Raw genomic sequence first — 11,038 nt, forward strand, 5'->3', positions numbered from 1 at the left:
GCCGCAGGCTCAGACGCATGAGCCATCGGCGAGGGGGAGACGATCCTCCTGATCGTCGAGGGTGCAGGAGGAGCCAAGGCCTCCTGCCCCAGCGCCCCCCAGCTCCGCTGCTGCCGCGGTGGTTACCGCCACCGTCGGGGAAGCAGGAGCCGAGGCCGCCTGCCTCGGGATCCCGCTCCTCGTACCGGCCGACCCACACTGGGCCGGCGTGACCGACGCCGCCGAGGGCGTGGTGGGGTGAGGAGAAGGCGAGGCCACCTGCCCCAAAGCCCCTCCCCCACAACCCACCTTGCCCATAGACGTCGACACCGGAGTCGCGTCCGCCTGGGGCACCAGTGCAAGAGAAGCTCCCTCCAGGCTCCTCTCCGTAGCTCCGACCATAGTCCTGGCCTGGTGACCCGCAGACAAACCAGCCTCCCCCTCGAACTCCAACGGGGGGAGCGTGTGCTCAAGACAATCATCAGAATCTACCCGGTCACTCCATAATTTGGGAGGTGCCGAGGCTGGCTCAAAGGACCCAAAACGCAGAGTAGTCATGGGCACCGCTGGGGAAACCGCAGGCTCAACCCCGGTCCCATCCCCGTGTAACTGAGAAGAACCATTAGACCCCTCGCGCGTGGGCTCATCTGACGGTGCCCCCTTGGCCCCGGCATTGCCATCACTGTCTTGCATGTCAACATCATTACCATTAACCGCGTCATCAAATAAATCCGTGTCCTCAAACTCGATGTCTAGCGGGAACACCACTCCCATGTAAGTCCAGTTGACCTTATCGGGCACGAACTCAATATCCAGAACACTCACTAATATCCGGGCCACCCCATGGGCACGTGTGAAAGCCATATCCACTTTTTCTGTCTTCCCCGCCATAATGCCCATGCTAGCCACCACTCGAGCGTCCTGCAGAGGCTTAGAAGGAGCTCCTGTAAACCGCAACCAGACCTGCGTAAGCGGCTTCCCCTTAAGCTCAACCTGCTTCCACTCATGGAACTCCAAGATACACGTAGTACCGGGAACTCGACACAGGCCAAAGCTCAACAATCTCTGCAAATCATCCACAGTTGGGAACTCAACCTTAAAAGACCTGTCCTCGATAAGCACCAGTTCCCATCGAAAATCCCCGGGAGCCAACTCCTGAAGCCTCCTCACAATCTGTGCCTCAGTCACCTCGCCCTGGGTTGCTTTCACAATCCCGGTAGTCAAGCTCAGGGTATCCTCCGGGACCTCTCTCACCGCCGGGGACTCGAAAAACATGAGCTCAGCACAATAGACTCCATAAATGTTCAGCGTCGGAGGCAGGTCCCGCAACAACGGGCACTCCCCGGAATCGTGTACCGGCTTGCCACACGTCTCGCACAGTTGGGCCACACATTCAGCAATGAAGTGACCCTTCTCACCGCAGCGGTAACAAAGCATCCTTTCCTTCTTTCGAGCATATTTGGACGCCCTTTCAGTAGCCTCCTCCACCGTCCCAGCCTCAGGAACCTCGACACTGGCCCCGGCGTTTACCTCCATCGGCTGGGGCTCGGTGGGTGTATGTTCATCCTCCGCTGTAGACGCCGCGGGATCAACTGCCCTGGGCGGGGGCGGTCAGCGAAACCTCCCACGACCCCCACCCCGACCACCACGATGGCCACGAAATCCTCCTCTCTGGCGGTGATCCGGGCCGGAAGCCCCCTCAACGAAACCACCTGCCGGGCCGAGGAACGGTCTCTCAGCAGACCCGTCACTCTGCCAGGCATAGCCCCGGCCGCCCCCCGTGGATGAAGACCCACGATGCTGTCCCTCTCCATACGCGTCCGAACCGTCGTCCCCCCACTGACCTCGGGGCGGGTCAAAGGACTCTGTCGTGTTGGAGTTCTGTCTCGTTTGCAAAGATCCTGAACGATCCTGAGCAGGCCGCGCGACGTAGTGCGGTGGAGGCTTGGCACGAGGCTGGTTGCCGACAGATGGCGCAGCTCCTGAGACCGCACCACCCCGACTCAGTGCCGCCGCGCCCGGCGCCGAGGGCCGTGTCCCGCCCCGACCCGTGGCCGGTTGCACACCGGTCGTCACGCCCGGTGCCGGGGGCCGAGTCCCGCCCCGGCCCACAACCGTCGGCGCGGCAACCACTTCGGGTGCCGGAGGTCGCGGCCTGCCCCGACCGAGCAAAGGCAGCGGCGGCACTTGCCCTGGCCGGTGGGCGCCCAGATTGCCTGCTCCACGACCAGGGAAGCCGGGCACCGCGCCATCACTCGCCGGTGCCCCACGTCCAGTAGACGCAGCTGTCGGCGGCGCAGCCCCGCCCCGACCCGAGGGAACCCCCGCGACGGTTTTCTTGGCCGGCGGCGCTGCCGCTCCGCGGCCAACCATAGGCCGGAGCAGCATGATCCTCTTCGCCCGACCCGAACCACACGACGGGAACCCCGGAGTCCCTCGCCTAAGAACCCTAGCGCTAGCAGTCGACGGCGTGATAGCAGAAGAGAGAGATGTCGCTGCGATCGTGCATGGGGGGTCGCTACGTAGGAGATTCAGGTCCGGTCTAGCCTGGGCCACATACCCAGCCATCCCAGGCCCATCTCCTCGCCTCCCCGACCGACACAAAGTCAGCCCATCGCAGCCCACCAAAAAATTCAAATGAGCCGATCGCATCTCAGCGATCTGGGAAGGCTCTGCGGACGCCATGGCCGCCGCCGGCGCCGGATGCACACCCTTCCGCTTCCCGTTCTTTCGTTTCTTAACCGTAATCCATGACTCCGGCCTTATCATGTCGAGAAGAGTAGGATTCGGAAGGCATACCTTGGGAATAGGGCCCTTCCATGGCCTGACCGCCGATGCCGCATTTCTCCGATGAACGACACGTCGTACCAATTCCTTCCTCTCGTCCGGATGAAGCCCCACCCGCGCCGGATCTTCCACCGGCACCACCGTGTCTACGTTATTGGCGACCTCATCTTCATCATAACCTGCATGAAATAGACCGCCTATCAGATCCGAAGGCGTAGGTGACTGCGGCGAACGCATCGCCTTGTCTCCTTCTCCGGCGTCCTCCTCGTTGTCTGACTCCATTAGGGCCCAAAACCGGCCGCCAATGCCCGCCCGAGCCGCCGCGGGGAGGCATGGCGCGGCAGCGGCCTCCGCGTTCCCCGGGGGAAGCACCCTGGGAATCGCTCGGCGGCGCACGCTGTGGCTAAGCAATCGATCAGCCTGCAGAAGAAGAAGTAAGCCGTCGTCGTCGTCTTAAAATGGGAGAGAATTTCACTTCCCGGCCTCTGCACCAACTAAGGTGCATACGGCCATTTTAATATGAGTACCAAGATAAACATGGTCCTCAGATATTTTTAAATGAGTATCAAGATATTTCTTGATGAGTGGTTTCATCACACACCAAACTTGATCCTCAATAAACGGGGGAAAACCCCTGTGCATCACCTGTCAATTCTAGGAATTGAACTCGGGTCGTTAGGCTGCACAACCGCATGCCCAACCACTGAGCCAAGGCTTTTGTCGTTAGGTTTCTTTCACAGGTAAACATTGCAAAGTTACCGGTTGCTTCATACCTGCCTAAAGATTCATGGTTAGTACACAATCCTTATTTTGTGGATCTCACTGGTCATGCATGGGACATACCAGGCCGAAACCAACATGATTGATGTCTGTACTTAGCACATAAATCGACTAGCCAAATTTCCTTCTTAGCTTAAATGCTGGCCATGGTATGCTCAGTTAATATTTTGGTATATATCTACATTGTTATTCAGTTCAAATGATAAAGCTTGCATTGCTGATAAAATCATATAACTAACTACGATGTGGATCATATTCTTTTTAGTTGCGATCTGGCAAATTCACTCAGAATATTTTCGCTATTGACTGTTACGGAAGTACTATGTATTTATTTCTTCCAGTTTATACCTGCAACACTTTGATGTGAGTTAATGAGACGGTCATACCAATTACATGATATGCTCATCAAGACCTCAACACTATGTAATATTCCTCCGTTCCTAAATATAAGTCTTTGTAGAGATTTCATCATGGACCGCATACGGATGTATGTAGATGCATTTTAGAGTGTAGATTCACTCATTTTGCTCCATATGTAGTCCATAGTGAGATCTCTACGAAGACTTATATTTAGGAACCGAGGGAGTAGAAAGGATGTTGCTCTCCTCGAAATAGCATGCCAAGTTAGCACTACATAACAATTAATTAGGATTCCCAATTAAAAAACTATTTGAGCATGCACGTATGACGAGAACAAGCAATAATCGAGTAAACTGCCTCGCCTTTCCTTGCTGTCAGTAGCTTAAGAGATGAGAACGTGTTAGGCCTAGTTAGGAGCACCTAATGCACCCTTAGGTTGTAACGGATCACATGAGGTAGTTAATAGCCCTAGTGGAAACATGCCAGTGATCCTCACCAGACAAACACATCGTGATGTGTTGGAGCTCAAAGGTGAAGTCAACTGTTCCTCCACCACCAATAAGCAACAGCTAGCTCTTTCTCTCCACTAGCTCATCAATCTCATGATCTGGATCTGGATCTGACATCAAACTGCATGATCGTGCAGATGAGTTTGCTGCCCATAGTGGAGACATGACAAGGTGCTCATAAGCTCAACCAGAGGCGAATAGTTGGAGATTCTACTTACACTGATCAGACATACAAAAGAAAAATCAGCTTGTCGTGGAGATGGGTGGCAGCGGCACAACACCCCATCAGCGATGAGATTCCAGTTGTCTACAAGGTCAGCCATTGCATGGCTTGTGCTTATATAGAGAGGCAAACCATACCGGTTAAGCACCATTGCAGCAAAATTTCTTTTCTCTGAATCTCTCTTCCATTTCCAGATACATAGAAAGCACACCACACCATCCCCCATTCCAGCCATGGCTAGCCAGCAAAACCTCTTTTCTCTGAAGGCGAACATCTCTTCACCTTCGGCTACCATTGAAACAATGTTCGATGGCTTCAGGAGGTGTGTACGTGTGTACAATAGCATCGAGGAGATCATATGCAGCCAAATTATCCTTTGCCAGAGCAACAAAGGTAGGCTGTGGAGCTTGAGCTACAGCACTATCTTGCACTGATCGACATCCTAGAGAGCTTTTCTTAGCTCAAGACAAGCACTCAGGAAATTACATTGGCTCTCAGACCAAGATCCAGTCCTTCAGCCGTTTGACCAAGATGGGGCCAAAACAGTGGAAGAAGATCAACAAGAAATCTCCTTCAGCTGACGAGGGTTGCAGGGTGGTCAAACTGTTGGCTGGAGCAAGAGAGGTCGTTGCTTCAATGCTTCAGTCACCCAGGCGGCTCCTACTGAAGTAAATTGTGATGCAGATTTATAACAAGTGGTATCTTGTCTCTAAGTTCACTTCTATGCAACAAGGAGCAAATACTGAAACTGGAGTTTCGTTGTTCTTAGGGCAGTGCTTAGACTTTGTTGAGGAGATTGATCAGAGCAGAGTTTCTTTTCTGAATGCACCCACCTATTAGAGGATCAGTTTAATGTTTATGCTGTTGATAGCTTGGACAGCGTCTTCAATAATAAAACAACTCTGGAGCATTTAACTCAGATGGATCTTCAGAAAATATAGTTACTCAGAAATGCTCATCATTGCTGGCCGTCATACAAGCTAATACCATATTGTTCAAACCGAGTTTTGGAATGTGTCTCTACAAGATGGCCATGTTATTCAGATGCCATGTGTTGCTCAGAAACAAGCAAAGGATCCTTGTGTAGTGGATCTTGCTATCCATGGCCAAATCAAGCCAACTCGAATATCCAAGGTTGAGCAAGCAAGTAGCATGTGTTGTGCAACACACCACACCTATTCAATTCAGTAAATGTATAATAACTAGATAACAGGTATGCACCAACCCATACTCGGTTAGTACACCATACAAAATATTTAGAACACACAATTTTGTCAAGATCCACCAATAGAGTAAACCTTCCGGTTGATTCTTGTCGCCAAGTAATGGAACATGACAATGTGATATCTCATTGGAAGAATAGCTACTGCACTAAAGAATTTGAACTACACATGGGCTAAGATTCCAAATGTTGCACCAGATCTCACAAACTTGGTATACAAAACTGTGGAGATGAGTTGGCATGATTCCTTGTGTCTACCATTCGAATGGCACTGTATCATACAGTTCCTCTGTATAAATAGGCCTCAGAAGAAGGCTAAACACATCAAACCGAAAGGTGCTCTCTCATTCTCATATCTTCAAACCTCAAGTACTCAACACAGAGGAAAGAGTCTTAGCAACAGATATGGCTTGCCATCTTAGATCAGTTAGTTTGCCTTCTAGGCCTCACACCAAGGTTGAAGAGGACCTGCACAGCCTAGAGGCAAGCATCTCTTCACCCTCCATGACCATCGAGACTATCTCCGATGGTTTGAGGAGGCTTGGAGACATCTACAGCACCATTGAAGAGATCATGTGCCTTCCTAGCAACCAAATTTGCTCTTCCCAGCAAAGGAAGATGTTGGAAGGTGAAACCGAGTGCTCCCTTGAGCTACTAGATCTCTGCAACGCCATGCATGAGGACTTCACCGAGTTGAAGGCCATTATCCAAGATCTGCAAGTGGTGACCAGAAAAGGAGATGACACCGCTGCTCAAGTCAAGATCCAGTCTTACACCCGCCTAGTGAAGAAGGCGAAGAAACATTTCAAGAAGGTCGCGAAGAAGGTTACATCTGACAAGAAGGACTACAGGATGGTCAGGCTGTTGAGCGAGGCTAGGGAGATCACCACCTCTCTCCTCGAGTCAACAGTACACCTCTTGTCCAAGCAAATCGCAGTGCCAAAATGGTCTCTCGTCTCCAAGGCATTCCAGAAGAACTCGGTTGTCTGCAAGGAGGAGCAGTTGCAGGTCCTAGAGTGCAGTGTTGGAGATCTTGAGACTGGAGCAGGAATTCTGTTCCGGAGATTGCTCCAGAGCAGAGTTACTCTCCTAAACATTCTTAGCTCATAGATACTCTTCAACATCTGCTACTCTTGCACCGTGCGATTGGCTTTCACCTTTTAAAGGATTGCTGATCTTTCTCAGTGTGTGTGTATATATATGTAGAAATGTACAGAATACTCCATACAGAAAGGAAACAAAAGTTTTGATCGAACTCATACTGTGAATTCAACCTTTGCATGCTTCTGAGATTCCGTGCTGGTCCATAACTACCTACTTGTTTGTACCTTGTATATTCATGTGGCCACGTTGCCTCACACCTGCTTAATCTCATGATTTTGTTTTAGCATCTTTCCCTTACATGCCAGGTCCAAACTACAAGGCAAGCTTGCAAATGGATAACATGCTGGCCAGATTTTCTTCACGGCGACATAGCCTGGCCTGTTATTGCATTGTTTTTGTTTGCACCCAGCATCTAAAACACAATTGCAGTGAAAGAGATAACAACTTCAATTTTTCTGTTGGCAAGGCTGTGGTGGTTACAGAACAATCTGAAAATTTTCTAGAATTCTCGTGTACTTCTGATGATACTCAGTACTGGTATCCATATCATTTGAGCACATACATGACAGTGCAATATGGCGTGGCTGCGCACTACCTTCATTACTGACACAAACCAAATAAGTTCAGTGAGCGAGAAATTATGTGCAGAGCACATAAATTTTAAACCAAACGCGTGGATTTAGAATAACCTGATAAGATGCAAATTCTGACGACTCAATAGTTTTCATTGGCTCCATCAGCTCAGGCGGTACAACCCAGCTAGGTCACAAGGCATGGCAGCAGACAGAGAACTAAGAGCTAACTAGATGCATACCACGGTGGCTTCAAAAGATAATCGCGGGGTGATGAATCTCTTGCTTGTGCTTCAAAAGATAATCTCGTCCATGCTCAAACCCTCATGGGGTGAAGCCTTGGACTGGAGAGGTTGGGTGGCTGAAAGATTGGCTTGAACCAAGAAGTAGAGGACATATTTAAAGGTTTGGCATGAATGTTGGAGTAGAATGTTATTTGGCTCAGCATAAGACTTGAATGTTTTCTCTTAAGTGGATATTTGGAATGAAACTCTGAACTGGTGGGATAGGGTATACCCAAAAAGGCTTTTGTCCCGCTTTATATATAAAGCACTGATCCACAATCATCACAATACAAACTCATGCCACCACCACACACGACACACACACCCAATGCAAGATACAAGGGTGCCGAGCACTGCCAGACCACCCCAACGAATACCAAGCCACTACACATGCGCGAGGCTGATCTGCTTGGAGCCAACGGAGATCTCCAATCCTCTGAGGAGAGGTGAGATGGAAAACAATGGAACACGGACTCCAAGATGGTGCCTCCTAGAAGGGAACAACCACTGATAGCTGCCACCATCCGATCCCAAAGATCGAGTTTTCACCCGGAGCAATTCGAAGGAGTAAGGGCACCACGACGGAGCCTTCATGAAGGATACGGTGTCCATGGACTCCGCCGCTCTCGGCCAAATCAAGATTGGGCAAGTGATGTACCCCGGCACGCCCACCCCTCCGACGCATCCTAGCTCCGCCAACCACCAGCGACCACCGACCTACGTGGCCATGGCCGCTCGCCCGCACCCGAGGCGCAAGTTCCGCCCACGAACACCGTGCCTCCCGCCGCCAGGGCCGCCGCCCTGCATCCAGACACCCCAAGACCGACCAAAGTGACCGGCTTTGGGCCAAAGGGCACGCTTGGCCGAACAGACCGCAGCATACGTCCAGCCTCGAACAACGCCGGAGCCATGTCAGCCCCCACACGCCCGGGGAACGGGGGAGGAGGGGGAGTGGACGGATCCGGGCCAGCACACCCCTTTTCCAGCAATGGGTGGCCCGAGCTCGTCGGTGCCTCCCATCCCTCCAGCCTGCCTCCCCACGGGACACATCCTGTGTCGCCCCACCTCGATAGTGAACGCAGCTCCAGGCGAGGCCACCAACGTACACCCGCCCACCGGCAAGAGGAGGCCTGAAGGACCACCGTCAATCGCAAAGGAAGCCCACCGAGGAGCCCAATTGCGCTGCCTGCCGTCGCCCAGCCGCTGTAGCCTGCGATTCTGACCGGCCCGCCCACCAGCCCGCCGCTGCCGCGGGGCGCCACCACCCGCCGTGGCCATGGCAGGGAGGAGACCAGCAGCCTGCGCCGCCCTCGGCACGCGCCGCCCGGCCCCAAATCTGGCCTTGACCTCGTCAATCCCGGCGACCAAGGCACGCCCTCCACCACCGCGCCGCCCAACGCGCCACCGCAGCGCCGTCGTCGTCGTGCTGCTGCACCCGGCGACTAGTGCAGCACCCAGCCCCGGGTGAGCCGCCCCGCGCCACGCCACCCGCGCGAGGGGAAGAAGAAAGCCCCGCCGCTGCCGTCGGCCGGGCTTCACCCAGTCGCGCCCCCTGGCGGCGGCGAGGGAGGGGAGGGGAGGAGGGACGCCCCACCGGCAGCTAGGGTTGGCCTCCCGTGCGCCCGCGGGGGCGTCGCGGGAGGAGAGGGAGTCTAAAACTCGGATAGGGTATATATAAGCTAGACCCAGAAATCTGGTCGTTACACACTTTTTTGTACAACTTTGAGTCACCAAATGGTCAGCTCGGAGGCTTCAACTGAACTGCAAAGAGGTACTTTTGTATAGGCGTTTTAAAAATCTACTCAATTTTAGTGGTCAAGTTTTAAGCCTTTCTACCAAGGTTGCTTAGGTGTCAATGATTATCTACGAGTGTGGATAGACTAAGTCGACTAGCGAGTGTCTATGGACTCTCTTGCCCACAACACGATGCACCAAAGGAGATAAGTAAAGGGACACTATTTCTTGGATCAGACTGTTCCGGGAGATATGTTCCTTGTAACTATACAAGATCGGATTGTGGGGGATAGCCGAAGATAGTTTCCTAGTTTACTAATAGGAGGATGCCTATATAAGGCCTCAAGAGCCCTTTCTAGGTAGGGGATATCCAATCTATGACAACATATATGTTGTAAGCTCGTATCAATATACACAAAGCAAGGCTAGGACTATTACCCATCACAAGGGCCTAACCCTGGATAAAACCATCAATGAACTGCGGCTCCTTGCACCTCCGCGCCACGCGGCTCTGCTCCTCAGCATGGTTGAAACACCCCGCGCCGCCCCTATCCATGCCTGAGCGAGAGATAAGGGCCCGTTGCAGCCGCGATGGTTGGCCGCCGGCTAGGGTTTGGCACCCGTGGCGGAGCTAAATCCGGTAGTTCTTTAGTTAGGGGATCATAAGGTAGATGTCTTGGAGCGATGGTAACAGGGGCACAAGTTTTACCCAGGTTTAGGCTCTCTGAGGGGATAAAATCCTATGTCTTGCTTGTGATTTATGGCATCGGAGTGTGTACAGAGTACAGGTAAAACTACCAAGAAATTGTAATGTGTTCTCTACTAGCCAGGCCCCTCGGTTTATAAAGGTACATGGGGTCCTAGGGTACAAGATCCTAGTCAGCTACATATGGGGAGGCAGAGTTTTGAAGTATACGTCAAGTCTTCTGGATCTTCCTTGTATACACCATGGGCTGCCTGATGCGGCCCAGGACGAAACTGGCAAGGGGTCCTCGGCCCAGCCCACCAGGGAGGGAGTCAACATGATAAGAGGCCCCTTAGTCCAGGGAGGCCATCATCATGCAAAGTCGCAGCAGCAGCTATTCACCAGAGACAAACGAAAAGTACATGTTAATTACAAAGAGCTGGGGACACAGGTTTGAGAAACAGTTAACAATCAAAATCCTGACCAGTGCATCAATCTTCGGTCCCTCCAGCAACACTCTCTGGCGCTGCAAAAGGAGTGTATTCAATTTTGTGCCGCGTGGTTTCGTTTGAATGGTATAGGAATTTATGTTATACATTCAGTTTGTGAATCGTCCAAAGACTCCATATCAAATTGCCACCCATTTTTCATCGCAAAAAAAAAGAAAAGAAGAAGAAAAGCAGTATCATCGCCGTCTTCTAGAACCCCAGAAAAATAGGGCAACTCTGAATTTCACGGCCTTCTTCTTTTCACTGGCAGTTTAACCTATTGGTGAGGGTGCATCTTACTTTCAGTGGGA

The 11,038-nt window shown here is 52.1% G+C and overlaps 1 protein-coding gene across 1 annotated transcript; it reads left to right on the forward strand.

Moving 5' to 3' along the window:
* The first annotated feature begins 4,799 nt into the window (after positions 1–4,799).
* Positions 4,800–7,915, forward strand: LOC119331379. The gene has a single exon (XM_037604537.1). The coding sequence runs from the start codon at positions 6,266–6,268 to the stop codon at positions 6,968–6,970; it is 705 nt and encodes a 234-aa protein (XP_037460434.1). The 5' UTR covers positions 4,800–6,265; the 3' UTR covers positions 6,971–7,915.
* Positions 7,916–11,038: the final 3,123 nt, after the last annotated feature.

This window comes from Triticum dicoccoides, chromosome 7A (genome assembly GCF_002162155.2).
Source record: "Triticum dicoccoides isolate Atlit2015 ecotype Zavitan chromosome 7A, WEW_v2.0, whole genome shotgun sequence".
In the NCBI taxonomy this organism is placed as follows: domain Eukaryota; kingdom Viridiplantae; phylum Streptophyta; class Magnoliopsida; order Poales; family Poaceae; genus Triticum; species Triticum dicoccoides.

What these genes read in the sequence shown, in the direction of transcription:
- LOC119331379 (XM_037604537.1), top strand. Translation starts at nt 6,266, where the DNA reads ATGGCTTGCCATCTTAGATCAGTTAGTTTGCCTTCTAGGCCTCACACC.